Source organism: Elaeis guineensis, chromosome 6, assembly GCF_000442705.2.
Source record: "Elaeis guineensis isolate ETL-2024a chromosome 6, EG11, whole genome shotgun sequence".
Classification (NCBI taxonomy): Eukaryota; Viridiplantae; Streptophyta; class Magnoliopsida; order Arecales; family Arecaceae; genus Elaeis; species Elaeis guineensis.
In genome coordinates, this window is record NC_025998.2 from 118,775,481 (window position 1) to 118,792,489 (window position 17,009).

The 17,009-nt window shown below is 37.3% G+C and overlaps 1 protein-coding gene across 2 annotated transcripts; it reads right to left on the minus strand.

Moving 5' to 3' along the window:
- Positions 1-372: 372 nt before the first annotated feature.
- Positions 373-15,891, minus strand: LOC105046771 (protein PAT1 homolog 1). Of its 2 annotated transcripts, none has more exons than XM_010925483.4 (6): positions 15,652-15,891; positions 15,440-15,536; positions 14,350-14,507; positions 13,665-13,721; positions 10,975-11,044; positions 373-2,926 (listed from the first exon to the last, which is right to left on the minus strand). In XM_010925483.4, exons 2-6 carry the CDS (start codon positions 15,513-15,515, stop codon positions 843-845), a joined length of 2,445 nt encoding a protein of 814 aa, XP_010923785.1. In that variant the 5' UTR covers positions 15,516-15,536; positions 15,652-15,891; the 3' UTR covers positions 373-842. The 2 variants fall into 2 exon arrangements, with proteins under 2 accessions (XP_010923785.1, XP_010923784.1); XM_010925482.4 differs by having other exon boundaries at positions 15,622-15,891.
- Positions 15,892-17,009: the final 1,118 nt, after the last annotated feature.

Consider the following 17,009-nt stretch of genomic DNA (forward strand, 5'->3'; position numbering starts at 1 on the left):
AATTATACAGTTGGACCTACATCTGGAGTTTGGATACAAATATATTCATCCACACTGAATCTTCAAAAGCCCACCACCTAATAATCCATAAAAATCGGATCATATAGGCCCCCACCATGAATACTATGAATTACAGAACCACTTTCTTGAATGGCAGTAACCAATCAGAGCAAACAATTTGAAACGATACATGCTGCTTCCATGCTAAAATATAGTTGAATATCCAGAACTTAAAAAAGGAAAAAAAAAAAAAAGTTTAGCAGTCACATTCATAAGATGGAATGAGGAAAAGAGGACAAAAAACAAACCTTGCAGATCCCGAGTGCATGCGACAACCATGGCTCCAGGCTACACAAGCTAAGAGAAGCTCTCTCACCAAACCAAAGCATGCATAAAAGAACTACCTTGTGCACACTTCCCATCTCTCTCAAAAGAACAGAGATTAAGGGAAGGCTACCAGTAACAGAACCTGTACAACTTACTATTCCCAGTACATTTGTCTGGAGTTCCAATAAAGAGCACCAAAATTAAGCTCCCCGGCAGACAGAAAACTTCCAGACAACTCCCACAAAGCACTAATAGAATACAAATATGCAGGGACTAGTATGTGTTCTCTGGGACAGTAAAAGTTGACATTATGACCCAACAAAATAGGAGAGAAGCTATGACTGAGCACTTTACCTGACTTCCACAAATGTTCACAGCCTCCTGTGCTTATGTTCCACGTGACATCACCGTGTTTTGGTGTTAAGAGGGCCACGAATGCGTGATACGTAGAAATGTTGGGATAAATCACAAACAACATGCTCTTATCAAACTATTAACTTATCCATCCAGCTGCATTAGCCAGGAACTGATTCAGAGGTTACAGGACCACTGCCACCTCCATGGGCACTAAAACCAGTTACAGGCATTGATCTCTGGGCAAAATCAAGCAACATCTGGCGCTGGTGCTCATTTGTATGAGGAAGGCTTGCACGCAGCAGTTCCACTGGCATCTCCCTGCTTATAGCTCTCGCTGCTTCAGACCCAATAATTGAAGTGTTTGGTGCCTGCATGAGCAACATTTGCATTATACTGTCATATTTACTCAGACAGTACTTTGTGAGAAGCCCAAAAAAGGCATCAAACGATGCTTGCCAAAGAGCTCGGTTAGACATGCTGTAGTTGCTTGCAGCATGGGAGCCTGTCAAAAGTTCTGTTGCTAGGTCAAGAACAGATTTTATAATTATGGATGCTCCATCACCAGCTGAACTTCCAAGTGGGCGAAGTGGTGGCTGTTCAGATGAGCAAACCACAGCAGCAAGGCAAGCACTCAGTGCACTAAGCTCCATACTGCGCACACATGAAGAAACAATCTTGGCAAGATTCAATGTCGTTTCTGCAGCACTATAATCTGATGGCAAACCACCAAACAAAAAACGTAGGTGCCGGAAAATGGCCATGCAGACTATCCGAGTGAGTTCACTTCCAGGAATAAGAAGCTGAAGGTAGCGTGACAGGAGCTTCCGGCCCTTCGGCAGAGATGCTAAGCGTAGAAACACAAGATCATCTTTTGGGGCAAGCCCAACTGAATGACCACCTTTACCTGGGCCAAGTGGATCGACAAGCTCAAGAGATGCTGCAAGGCCTTCCAGGAGGACCTGACGCCTGCGTCTCAGTTGGAAGCCACCCTCTGGTGGTTGGCTAAATTGTAACATCCGGTCAACATCGTCTACATCGAGGAGGAGGGAAAGGCCATCTTCGATGGTGATTCTAGCTGCCAGCATTGGCTCTTGTTCAAGGGGCTTTACTGAAGATTTCTGTTCATGAATGCCATCACCCAAGGCTGAAGGTGGATCAACTTCAAGGAGAGGGCGGGGCCTACGAATGGAAGAAAACGGAACCCTCCCAAGTGCATCAACCTGAAGGAATGCATGCGGCTCATTATTAGCTCGTGCCCGAGAAGGCAGATCCCTAACAAATGTCGGGCAGAAATGGTGCTTCAATCTTGAACCAGCAGACTTTTTTGCAAGACAAGCTTGGTGGTAGTAATCGTCTATATAAGGATCATTGCTGTGAGTTGCAGCATGCTGCATTCTCAAAATGCTTTCAATCTCTTCAGCTGACATGTACTTGGACCTAAACTGTGGCCACCCATTATCACCCTTCTGGCTGCTGGTATCAGACGACTGTTGAGAAAATCGCATGTTCTGTTTTCCCCTTTGTGATGGCTTGGCCCTCTGATCTCTCAAGTCAGACATACTAAGAACTGCATCAAGCTTATTCCTTATTTGTGGAGGAGGATGAGAGTTGAATAAGGGAGACTGCAAGCGAGATAATTGGGGCAGAGATGGCTGGACCTGTTGCAGTCTCTGCTGTTGCTGCTGTGAAAGTAGCTGTGAAGGCATTAAGCCATTTGGCTGTGGCAAATGTTGCTGTAGGAAGTTAGGCAACAGATTTGGATGTTCCCCTGCAAAAAGGGTAGCTTGATTCAACCAGTGATTCTGCGACCGGCTATTAATTGTGAGGCCTGGAGAGGCAAACTGAGACATGCTTCCACCATAGTGCAGTCCATGCAATAGTCCCGCCAAATGAAGCTGAGGACCAGAAAAAGGAGACAGATTTGGAGTCATCTGAAGCCCAGCACTAAGGGATGGAATGCTTGCATGACGTGTGAGGTTTGATGAAATCTGAGATCGTCCACCAGGTGGAGGGTAGGATGTGAAAGATGATTTAGGTGCAAGAATTGGTTCACTGGCGTGTTGTGGTTGTTGAGGATATGAGGATGTTCTGTACAGGGGTTTAGATTCCGAAAGCCGAGATGATGAAGGATGTGGCTGTGACCACCATCGTTTACCCTCCTGATAATTTTCAGCATCTAGTATATTCTGATCAATCCAGTTTGAAGAATCTGCCTCCTGTGTCCAATCTGCAGTTGAAGAACCTGAGAAACAACATACAATATTCAGCAAGGCAGCAGAACATAAAAACCAATTTATCTTGAGAGATGCATCATTAACCAATAATTTTACACAAACAAAAGCAAGCTCCACAATCTTGGTACCAGACCACATATCAGTACCATGCTAATATAATGTCGGAATATGAAGTATGAGGTTGGTTCGGTGTATCAAGTATTGCTGAAACCGGATCGGATACAGATTGGATACCAGCATATCCATATCCATATTTGTTTTGTCTGATGAATACAAATATGAATATGAATATTATTTAGATGCAAAAATTCATATCCGTATTTATTTTAAACGAATACAGATACAATTCGAATACTAGAAGTATGGATATAATTATGGATATAAGTTAGATAATTAAACTTTATGACTATAGAATCAAAGATATTGCTAAATAGATGATAAATCAAGTTAATATCATATTTATATTATTGTATATTTCTTTTAAAAATTAATAAGTGCTATATAAAATTATATAGGGTTACAGGTAGACTTGGATATTGAGATATGGATCGGATAATTGTCCATCCATATCCATATCCATTTTTCTTTGACGGATATAGATCCGAATACAGATATTAGTCGGATCCTCAAATTTCTATCCATGTCCAAATTTGGATATGAAAACCAATCCAAACAGATATTATCCATACCACTTTCACCCCTAGTACCAAGACCCAGTACATCCCCCATATCAAGTCTCAATTCTGTATCAGTGCAGTACGTACGCCTAGAATGAGGCAATACACACTGGTACGGTGAATCTTGAACACGAGTAAATTTGGAATATATACGTATACATAAATATAGCATGTTCACTGTGTATAAAATTTTATTTGTGCCACATAGCATATGCCAATATAGAATTCTAAAAGACGGCTTTTGTGTGATATCTGTAAAAGCTAGAGTAATTCTCCTAGATAACAAAGGTTTGCTTGTCCAACATTATAAGACAAAAGACATCCCTCTTCCAACAAACCCATCACCATCAATATGATAAGCACCTTTAAGCTCACTTCCCTTATTTTCTGCAAGAATTTTATTGAGTTTTTATAAAATTTTGGATCTGAATGCTGAAAATGGACAGAATAGAAAAGAAAAATGACCCAAGAAGGGAAATTGCAACCTCGACTGAGAAATTTTCACTTCTCAACTTGCCAATCCTCAGGTTAAACCTTTTTTGCCAGAAGAAATTCAACTACAAGTTTTTCGCTTGCAAGCATGCCTTCATTAAGGTTCTTTTGCAGGTAAAAACAAACAGACAAACAATTAATAAATAAAACTCTACAATCTTATGAAACAAAAGGAGAGAATATAATACGTAACATTTGAACCACCTCACAGATAAATGGTACATCTATTAACCAATTCAAGACCCTTTCTTCCAGGTCGTATGGATCAAATTTGTTCATCACAAACACCACATAGACTTGCCCTTCTCAATAAGTAGCAAAAATGTTACCATATATAGAGTACTGCAAATTTCCAAAGATAAGTTAAATCTTGGAGATCAAACAGTCAAAGCCCCTCATCCATACCATCCCACTATTATTTACAGGTGTACAAAAAACCAAAAAGCTTCTGAAAATTCTGCATTGCAATGTCCCTGGAACGTCACAAATGCACACCAATGTCACAACACTTACATTTCTCTCCATTTATGGATCTATTCTAATTGTAATGTAGTTGCATCCACCTATATTCCCATCCTTTTTTCAAGTCCTTGAAATCTCCTCTGCTGGTTTTGAGTGAAGCAGAAAAAACTTTGCAATATAGTTATTTAAATTAATGTCATGCAAAAAATTTATCCCACCATAAACCCTATTCAGATATAAACCTGCATAAGTATTATTTGAAAAAATTATTAACTTTTATTTTGTGGAGATGTTATATCCATCCTTATATGCGCTGATGTGCATGCATGCACACCAGGGCTGCTAATGGGACATGGCCAGGCCTAGGCCTCATGACCAGAGCTTGTTACAGCTCAGCTGAGCAAAAATCCATGGATTGGGCTTGAGCCTCAAATTTCGGATTAAACAATATTGGAAGCACAAAAAAAAAAAAAAAAAAACAAGAGGTAAATCATCGAACTTCCATAACAATCAATGAGATATTCACTGAAGTTGTGGTAGTCTATTAATTCGACAAAACAAGTCAGAGACACTAACAGGCTGTTAATTTGTGTGCTTGGGGGTTTAATAGTGATGGATAAATAATCCTAAAAAACAAGTCCTCGGATAAAATATACAAATTGGACTGCAGCATAATTTGATATGTAATCAACATGATGAAGTTGGACCCTATCATTCCAAGGACCGCATAATCTATAATATGGATTCAAAATTTTATGATCATGCCCAATCCTGATCCCAGGATAAGAACTGGATTCTTTAGTGCCATTTGATCTAGATCACAAGATTCAGATCATGCATCATAAAATTTTAAATATGCTAATCAGTTAAACTAAAGCATCAATGTACTCCAAACTGGAGCAATGAACAAAGTTTCAAGGGGCAGGGACTAATTATCACAAAAGCAAAATAATTATATACAATGCCAGTATTGATGGATAATTAATTAAACATAACTGAAAACAAGGCACTAGTAACAATTTATGCTTAAGAATCAAAAAAATGACTTTCTATAATGATGGATCAACCGTACAATGCCACATGGCATATCAATGTAATAGGAAAGACAAGCTGTTTGAATAGAGAATCCACACATCTATCATGTCCACAACATCTAAAATGCTAAAAAAACAAAAATAACATTTTTTTGTATAGGTTTGTTGCCTAACCATTAAGTGGATCATAAGGTATTACTTGTTCATCCAGAAATGTTAGGTAGAGCACAGATATTTCATGCATCTAAATAACCCCTAGGTCCCCTACCTAAGGTACTGCAAATAACACTTTGGACTGGAAGCTTTATTAGCAGGTTTTCTTTCCCTTCAGTTGTGATGGATGTTACAGGAAAAACCAAGAAGCATGTGAGGGAAACCAAGATTTAATGTAGCAACCAAAGCCTGATCTAGATCCATTGAATCACAAAATCCTATATCTAGAAACAAACCATGATAGTTGAAGCAAACTCAGCCTGCTTGATATTCAAATTTGCAGTCCACTAGATCGACTCTCAAATTTGCAGTCAAGCTGTTTGAATAGAGAATCCACACATCTATCATGTCCACAACATCTAAAATGCTAAAAAAACAAAAATAACATTTTTTTGTATAGGTTTGTTGCCTAACCATTAAGTGGATCATAAGGTATTACTTGTTCATCAAGAAATGTTAGGTAGAGCACAGATATTTCATGCATCTAAATAACCCCTAGGTCCCCTACCTAAGGTACTGCAAATAACGCTTTGGACTGGAAGCTTTATTAGCAGGTTTTCTTTCCCTTCAATTGTGATGGATGTTACAGGAAAAACCAAGAAGCATGTGAGGGAAACCAAGATTTAATGTAGCAACCAAAGCCTGATCTAGATCCATTGAATCACAAAATCCTATATCTAGAAACAAACCATGATAGTTGAAGCAAACTCAGCCTGCTTGATATTCAATGTTAGAATGATTTAGGGAAGCTAAATTTCCATAAACTTAACTAGAGCCCAACCTGGTTGGATCAGGCTGGATCAAGTAAAATTACAAGATCTGAGTACAGCAAAGACACACATTTGAGTGGTTTATGTACCTAAAACACCATATATTACATGAAATACTAAAGATGATTGCAGTTTTTTATATACATGGATTGCCTAAAGAAAAAAGTTAAGCATCTTTGTCTCACAATGAAAATTTTACATAAACACAAGAAGATTTAGTAGGGTGCAAGTTATTTTGTGTGCCTGAAAATTATGTGTAATGTATACAAAGTTACAACAGCATGATTGGTTGATTCTAATAATGATTTCAAATGCATAGTTCATTCAGACATAGCATGCTTCATTTGAAATGTGTTGTTTGGCTCCTTTCTCTGAAGTTTGCACAATTTCAAACAAGATGAACATTGAAGCTCACAGATTAAATATCGAATACAATTTTCACTTTCATTATATTATTACATTATGGCAGCTGGAAGCCTTTTTGAATTTAGGCTTGACTTTGCTTTTGGATATTAGAAGAAAATTAAAGTGTCATTGTTTGGCAGCTCAACCAATAACATTTGGATCTAGATTCTAAAGAAACAGAAATTTCAACCAGTTAATCATAGCATAATTTATAAGTCTCAAATACAAGGAACATTTTACAGTGGGGATCATTTAAAAGATTGAAGTTATCATAATCAAATACAATAGCTTCCTTTACTCGCATGCACTTGTATTTTCGATCCTATACACACACCAAACCTGCACTCAACTCTTTTTAAACAAGTGAAACTCATTTCTTACCAAGGCTATCAGGAATATCTGCTTAAGAGTTTCAAAAGCCCTTTCAGAAGAAACTAGGTGCTGATCCATTTTACCACACATGTAAATATTAAGCACACATTTAGTTCAATGAGTAATCTATTTGTGCATCGGTTTGCACATCAAAACAACCATCTGCTATGCTTAATCATTTAAAATGATAGTTTTGCAATGGCTTTGAGTACTCAATGCATGCAATGTTTAAATGTTTGCATATTAATATAATTATCAAGTATTACTATTAATATCTAATTTACCATATAACATGAAATAATTGATATTTTGTGTTTCTATTTCATCTAAAATTTATTTCCAATTTCCAAGAAGTGAGAAAAAAGGACATTTCCCTACCTACACTTGACCTAGCTTTTTCTTCTATCAATAAGAAACTAATTTGAATAGAACTAAGAAAACGGCTAAGTGCAGCTGTTCCCTCCCAAGACTCTCATTTATTCCCTTTCTTTCTTCTTCTTGTTCTTCCTCTACTGCATTCAGTTTTTAAGATTTATTATTGTTATTCTAGTTAACAAAAGCATAGCACCTAATATACTATCTAACAAGCAATCATTTGATTTTTTTTTTTTTTTTGTTTTCTGCCATCCTTGCATCAACTCTGTTCTAACAATAAGCTGCTCATTATAATAAAACCATAAGACTGAAAGGTGTGCATTCCTTCCATCACAAAACTTTTCTTCTGTATTCCTATGACATTTCATATACCTCAATGTGATGCCCCATATTGATCTAAAAGTACCGATCAGTTTGTGAAATTACCGAGTTTACTAGTTAGTTGTATACTACATGCAATGTGGCTTCTATCTAAATTCTAGTTGAAAAATTATTTAACAGTCTGATTGAAGGCTTAAAATCACCTGAACTCCTTGGAGATAAGAGAGTGATGAACAGTTGTTCAATCGTACAATGACCATGTAACTCAAAAAGGCAAAATGAGGTCTCTCACAGCCTTCCATATGACCAAATCAATCTTGTAGCCATTCAAAATAGTGTTCAATGAAGTGAACGTTCAATGCCCTTACAAAGTTTAGACAATGGTTATAGACATGTTCTTGGCTCCATAAGGATCACAGAACTCCAAAAGGGTAAGAGTCCATTTGGTTGGGGTATGTCAAATTATCGGATAATCTGACGATTCATGGGAAGCATTTATCTCGAAAAATAATTGTGGAAAAAAAATAATTTCTGCTACATTTGGTTGGTGGAAAAATTACTCCAGAAAATGACACTGAAAAAAGATTACACTTGGTTAGAGGTAATTCTATATAGAAATATGGCCAAATTTACAAATATGCCAATCAACACAAAATAATTTTTTAATATCGGGATAGCATTGTCATTTCTAATCAATTTTTATAAAATGACTATAATCACATAGCCCTTTGTATAATGTCATTTAACATCTTTATTTTTTTGCAAAAGCTCTTTATTGAATGAATCTGGCAAGACATCAAAACAAATTCAATGATGGCATATGTACTATATTTTCTAAACTTTATCCTTCTCGATATTTTCTTTTCATTGTCATCAATGTCTCATTGAGGGTATTTTTGTCAAATATGGATTACGACTACTTGAAAATTTACCAAATACCAACCCCCCATGATATTTATTGTACCTTCTCTCCAGAAAATAAACATGAGATCCACTAATTTTTTTACCATTTACCAAATACCAACCCCCCATGATATTTATTGTACCTTCTCTCCAGAAAATAAACATGAGATCCACTAATTTTTTTACCATTTACCAAATACCAACCCCCCATGGTATTTGCTTTATCTTCTCTCTCCAAAATATAAACATGGGACCCATCAATTTTTTTTTTAACTATCTCTCTCTTCCATTTTTCACACCAAACATAGTAATTGGAAATGGAGTTTATTTTCTCATACCAGATTAACCCCAACCAAACGGGCCCTAAGATTCTCATTGCAAGATAGTAGATGCTCATAAGCTAAGAATTTTAGGTCACCAACTAATGGATCCAGGTAGATCAAAGCATACCATTTTAATTGTGCTGACAGTATTTCAAGATGGAGTGAATGAAGAAGGAAATTTATATTCTCATTGTTGCCCTCACAGATCAAAGAAATTCCGTATTATTTTTTACCAAAACTCCTAACAGTACTTGGTATTTTATCTAATAATATTGAAAGAAATGCACAGCATGTTCAAGTCTTTGTGTTGAGAGTCCAAAATGAGAATTATATGAAGTGACAGGTTTTCTGATAGTATAATGTAACTGAACAAGGGATTAGGCTGTACACGCAAAAAATGCTAACTCAATGTAATAATCGAGCATATTTTAGAAACTTTTTTCTTGAGAAAGAGGGGAGAGAGACAGAATCAGATGGAAGACCCACACAATGTACTTGTACAGGTCCAAATGCCTGTGGATGCACCTCCCAAGTTCCAAATCTAGGATCTCCAATTGCAGGAAAGGTGTGACCAGAGGGTCATTTACCAGTTCATTATCACCATTCTATGTTAAAATTAACTTGTAACTTTAAAACCTACAAGGATGAAGAGATCTAAATTTGACACCAAAAAAAAAAAAGAACTTATGAGCCATGCTTTCTGGAAACAAAATTAGGAATTATAAGATTATCTAAGGTGTGATACATAGCTGGATTACTTTATGTTCATGCTTACAAAGCAGAGATTTAAGTAAAAGTTGAAAAAGCATTATCTGGTTTGTTTGTACTAAAAATTTTGGAATACAAAATATGATAGCCCATGATTGACATAGTTACATGCACACCCATTCCACCTTCCTAGACATCATTCTTCTTGCTCCTTCCTTTAGGTCCTTAACTTGTTTACAATTGGTTTCAGACCATTTAGACTTATTCCACCATTACTTCGCTGGCCATTGACCTAACCCAACTTTTCGAAAAGTTTTTTCATATAACATTCACATGTGAAGCCCCTTCCCCGCACCTCCCCCCCCCCCCAAAGCCTTCCCACTTCCACCTCACTTTTCAAACTTCATTAAGATATCAGGTTTCCTTTTATTCCACTAATGCATCTTGGCATGGCAACACATCATGCACATGGCATCATGTGCCTCTACCATGTACTAATATTAGAATAACATATAAACTCTGATATCAATATGATAGGTATTCTTGAAATAATATAACAGACATGATATATCCCTCAGAAACCTGCAAAGTTCCGTGAAATTTACTGCACACAAAAATTATTTTTTTTCCATGGAAACATACATGCATTCAATTTTATATTCTACAACTGAAAAGGTTCATCTCTATCACACTATAAAGTACTATGATGTTTTTGCACAGAAAAAAAAATTCTCATACAACCTTTTTGATGAAGTTTCTCAGAAAATATGGTATCATAACCAACTAATATAGGTTGAATGCACTACTGCAGTCTAAAAAACTAGAAGGATAATAAAAATTCATTTAGAAATTACATCTCGATGGTTTTGGCAACATCCAACAAAAATAAAGAACAATATTGACATTCCCATCAGGCCTAGCTACAGGCTTCACAGACCAATTCTGCTGTTATAAATATGCTTAATTGAATCATAAAGAGACTGTGTAACAAGATTACTCACTTTCTCTGGAAAAAGATCCTCTATCACCAATAACCCCAGCATTCCTTGGGTCACTAATAGTTCTGTTCAACTGATAACAAGATGAAAAACATCAGTACAGAACACTTCACTAGCAGTACAGTCATGATTAGAGTACATCAAACATAAAAACCAATAACAGTATCACACATGCAGCGGAATTGCTAAATGCAAGCAGCAAGCTTATTGGCTTGCACAACAGAAATGAAAAAATAAAAGATAAAACACCGTAGTTTTTCAGTTGTTCATAGAAATGATATTGGAAATTCAACTGATGGGAATATGCACTAGTAAGTTTCTATAATTAAAATCTTCCAGTTGGTGACCTGCCATTTCACAAGTGTATGTGGAGTAATGAAGGTCACTATAGCCAAATAGGTGAAGCGGTGTACCATATTTGACAGATGAATAATACATTAGCAAAACTACCTAGGAAGAATGCAGCTTCAGATACACTTCAAAATTGGATGTAAAAAGCTGAGAACTTCCCCAAGTTTCAGAGAATACTGTTTTCAACAAATAGTGATAACCACTAGAGTAAAAGATTGTAAACAAATTGTTGAATTCAAGAAAGTTTTCTAAGACTTGGATATATGAACAAGTATAGGATGAAGAGTGCCAATCTTTTCAAACCAGAAAGCCTCATGGTGTAGAGGCATTGGGAATTTTCCAATAAAATCTTGGTTGACAATTGTGGTTATTCAGCATTTTTCCAACTGAATAATTGCTTAAAATAAATGATTGAAGCCTCATATGTGCAATAGAAAGCACATAGTTCGGAGCTTCTGAACCTAGCAAGAATGACATTAAACAATGTCTGGAATCATTGTCACCATCTGGCAGGAATTTCAACGTCCAAATTGATCCCATGTAGCATCAGTTACTTCTTAGAAAGATTTGTTTGTGACGAGTTCTGCAGTTGCATAAGTAGCTAAGAACTCTGCCATACTAAGTTCCAGCACTCATGACTTATGCGTGTTCGTTAAATTCCTAGAAATTCAAATTTAGATTAGCACTGGAATAGCAAAACTCCTCGATGAAATGAATCATAATATGCACTCCTAAAGCTTACATGAATTGATGAAATAAGCCACTAACAGGGTATGCATGCAACATTGCAGGAGCACACTTGATCAGTAGTCAAAGCAGAATCCCCATCATTGATTAATATTATCCTATAAAAGTACATGAAATACAATTTCACTGGATATGCAGGTAAATCTTATTTAAAAGCTAAAACTATTAAAAACTCAAATATATAAATATAACCAGAAATTAAGGCTGCAATTGGAAATTTGTTTGTTCTAAAATCATGATTTTATCCTCTTCCTAAATTTGAATTTTTTTTAGATTCTAAAAATTGAGAAGCTTCAGGAGTCTCTGGCTGTTAAAAGAAAAATTAGAAAAATTGAGAAAACTGAACATAACAAAGAAGCGCAAACCATGAATTTGGACAATTCTACTCAAAAGTTTCAATTTAATGATATCAGGTCCTTTTGAAGTTTTAGCGCACAACCAAGCACCTCGCATTGCAACATAATGATTAGTAACTTCAAATAACATGAAAAATCTAGATCTATCATGATTTTGCAGTATATCCAATAACCCAAATTTGCACTAATACAAATCACATGAGAAATGTAGAGAATTTTAAAAAAAAAAGCAATTAACATTCATTTGCAGGCCTATACTAGCATAGCATGACCCTTTATGTCATAAAATGACATGTTCCCCACACAAACAACACAACAATAATATCCAAGCTTACGGAGAATCACCTCTACCAAATGACGAATAATCAACAAAAAGTTGGAGGAGGAACAACTAATGAAGTCATGTCTAAGTTTTGATTATTTAACTAATAAAGAAAAACATACATGTCTCATAATATTTGAAAGAAAGCAAATACATATTATTCAACTCTATGATATGACCTATCAAGCAATAAACCATAGACATAGGCACTATTGTCCCTCATAATGCCTAACCTGCGCTACTTAACTGTGTAAACTGGACTAGTTTGGGCCAACCATGCAATTGTTTTAGCCTATGTCAGCCGCTTCTCTCAACATATTCACAGCTCACAAGTGATGAGAACCATGAAAAATAACCTGAACCAATAGCAACATATTGCAAGGTAGAAATGTTGGTTGAATGCAGGCAAAAAGAATCAAAGAAAGGCTCACATCAAAGCCATATATTAATAAATATTAAACAGTCAATCCTAAGCAAATGGCTAAGCACCAGGCCATTGGAAGGGCATGACTAGTTGTAGCCTGCTGCACTGAACCATATTGTTGATCGCATTTCACAATTGCTTACAGGAGTACCCTAGGAAAAGTGAGTATAGAAACAAAAAATAAATTATAAAGATGGCCATATTTGAGCTAATGAATATATTCCAGATATATAACATGATGAGATATATGAAGAACTACAAGAGATTCTCATTACCAATTGAATGATAACATTGAAAACAGGAGATAAAACACATGAGCTGGCTTAAAACTGTCTGCAAGATGGTTGTTTTTTGGGGAAAACAAAAATCATGGCAGAAAATAACAATGACAACCATAAGTATACATGATGAAGAAAAACTCTTTATAGATAACCAGATTTGCACAGGACCCCACAAGTTGCAAGTAATCAAGCAGGTATATTGAAAAACCCACCTTTTCAAAAGTGCTTGTAAGATCATCTATATCAGATAGAGACCCCAAACCTTCAACCTGTAAATATAACAGAACAGTATGTATTTAGAATTCTGGCTCAGCTCCTCACAGAATGCGTATGTCATACTCATACAAAGAAACCAGGAAGAAACAGGCACATAGAATATAATAAACACTTAGAGCATGGTACCACAAACTAAAGCAAAAGACCGTGCACAGCAAATATATATATAGATAACATGCACATTCAAAGTTACGGATTCTAACAACTCACTATAAACAACTTCTTCAAGGTTAGAGAATTTATCATGATGTTAGACTCAGAAAAGCATGTTAAATTTGTCACCTAGCATATGGCTGGTGAATTATAGAATAAATATCAGAACCAATTAAATTGTGAAAAATCGCCCCCAAAAACTAGATGTCCATTACTGAAATAATTAAAAGATGAACAGGTTGTACTAGGTCAAAATAACGATATAGCACTTCACATATAACTAAAACAACCAAAAAAAAAAAAAAAAACACTCAAAAGGCATTTGCCGCATGTGCAATTATATGAGGGATGACAGTTTACTCAGTGTGCTCTCTATCATCAAGAATACACATGGGAAAGTAATTTGCAGGCATGAACTAATTCAGCATCAAGATACTTGTGTATATCCTGTAAAATAAGCCAAATCACCTCTTCTCTATCTCCGATAGACCTAAAATGGTATTCCTCATCATCACGACCGATAAATCCAGCATCACCATCATCATCTTCCAAACCCCCTAATTCAACTTCCTCCATGACCTCCTTACCAAAGAATGCATACTGTGAGGCATCAAAGCGAGCATTATCTGCAGAGAGGAAAAAGGCCAATTAACAAATTACATATTGAAAAAACATAACCAAGTTAAAATTTGCAAGCATATGAAAAGAAGCACAGCCATACATCCAGATGGTGAACTCCATCAGTCAAAATGAAACTACAGATTACACATAGAAAAGATCAAATCTTTATATATCGTGAAATGCATATAGAGACAATAATCCCAGCCCCATAGTGATCAATGCCACATCATAATTCAGGGGCTAAACATGATTGGAAACAAGAAAACAAGACCATAATATAAGTAACTTAAATGATCAAACGCCAGGAAACATAATATGAAACTCAAACCTAAAAATAAGTTTCACTAGGTACTCAAAGCAAAGTACTAATCCAAATGGACAACAACTACAAAGAAACAAAGTGATGAAATCAAGAACAACAAATCAAGCTCGAGCCGTCAAAATGGAACCAGATACCACTATGTGATAGTGACATAGTTAAAAGAACATCCGAGATTGTGTTGTCCTGGAACACAACACCAGTAAGGACAATGAATGGAAAAGAGTGGCCGCTACACAAGTTGTCCTAAAGATCAACAAAACATTCAAAGTTGACCCAATAATATTTTGACTCTACTAGACACCAGAAAAGAAAAACAAAAGGAAACACCAAAAATTCTAGAGATGGAGCAATTTATCCTAAACCTCGAATCACCGGAATAATCCCAAATTCAACATCTACACAGTCTTGCAAGAAGTCATCTGAACCCTATAAGCCCCTAACACGAAATCCATCCAAACACACGCAAAGAAAAGCAATTTTTCTCATCAAGCACTCAATTAAACAACAAAATTCATCGAATCACACCAAGATATCAGATCAAAAGATTAACACCGAGAAGAGAAACCATCAAAATTTCCGTCCAGAAAATGAACGAGAAATGAATCAAAACCTCACCTGCAGCACCACCTCTGAGATCTTCGTTAGGGTTTGGGTTTTCGGAAACCCCACCCTCCCCATCTAGCCCCCTCATCTATCCCCTGCTACTAAAACCCTGACACTCGAAACCGTAAAAGAACGAATCAGGAAGACGATGAAGATCGGGAAAGAAATATACATAGGTCGGAGAAAACCCCAACTCGATTCTAGGGTTAGCGTTTCCTCGCAACCTGAGATCTGAGAGCAGAAACCCAGGCGATCGACAGCTCGCCTCCTCTCACGGGGGCTTCGCCCTATAAATTACTAAGACTCCAGAGCGAGGAGAAAAAAAGAAAAGAAACAAAGAATCAAAAGATTGAAACGATAACGCGCAAGCTGAAACACGCAGATAGAGAGAGGGGAGGGGGGCTTGGCCTCTTTATATCCTCTTTTTAGGCTCCCTCTCCATCCATCAGTGTAAAAGGAGACAAGGGTTTGATGTTTATATATATATATATATATATATATATATATATATATATATATATATCCGTCGTGTAAGTCTTTTTTTTTTTTTTAATTTCTCGGTACCTGGACACGTATTTTAGGAGGCACCATTTTCTCTTGCCTTCCATCAGCCAGTGTCAGAATAATTGGGGGCGGATCTATTTGTTGGAACGGGGAAGTAGGTTCAATTTTGGGGAAGTTTGCTCGAGACTTTGATGATGTAAATTTCACCGTAGTGCGGATTGAGGTGAGATCAGAGAGGGCTCTGAGATTGGATAGGGAAGCGAATATTCCTTACCACTTGGAATCGGAATTGTATCTTTTTCCCGAAAGAAGGATTCACCTTCGCGCGAATCCACCGTTGGATCCGACCCGGGCACTTGATGGTAAGGAAATGTACGTAAACGATGCATGATATACCAAAGTTATTAAATCCAACACCGATTTTGATCCAGACAAGACATCAGATCGATAGATCAGTGGTCCAACCATCGGATTACCGACAAGTCAATGCACAGAGAGGACGAGGAGGAAGAGATGGTGGAGGAAAGAGGGGATCGAGCAGAGGTAGAGAAGACAGAGAGAGGAGATCTCATATGGAGGAGGAAGAGGAGGCGAAGAGAGGAGGGAGTCGAGCAGAGGAGGAGGCGAATATGCTGGAGCTGATCTCCGACCACCTCCAACTCCGCAGCCTGTACAGCCTCGCCCTCTGCTATCGTGGCCTCTACGCCATCGTCGCGGCCTTCAAAGAGGCCTTGCTCGTTCAGTGCCATCATCTCGGCCTATTGTCCGACCTCCTCCCCCGATGGCGCTCCGACGTCCACTCCTACAGTGCCCCCTGCCACTTCCTCTCCACCGTCTCCCCTCTCCTTGGTATCTGGGTCTATCAGAATCTCGAGCTCGGCAATGTCGTTTACGTCCTCTCTGTTGTCGCCCGCCGCATTATCCCCCAGGAGTTTGGTTCTCTCGACCTCGACGCTGGCCCCCTCCTCTGAGTCCTTATTTTCGAGATCCTTGTCGATTGCAACGATGCCCCCTCACTCCTATTCCTCCATTGCCACGACCTCGCCGACGACTCCCTCTTCTCCAGCACCATCTACTC

Coding starts and splice junctions, on each gene's coding strand:
- LOC105046771 (XM_010925483.4), bottom strand. CDS start 15,515: ATGAGGGGGCTAGATGGGGAGGGTGGGGTTTCCGAAAACCCAAACCCT. Junction 13,722..14,349: donor CTATCGGAGATAGAGAAGAG/GTGATTTGGCTT, acceptor TTATATTTACAG/GTTGAAGGTTTGGGGTCTCT. Junction 11,045..13,664: donor TTACAAGCACTTTTGAAAAG/GTGGGTTTTTCA, acceptor TCTTGTTATCAG/TTGAACAGAACTATTAGTGA.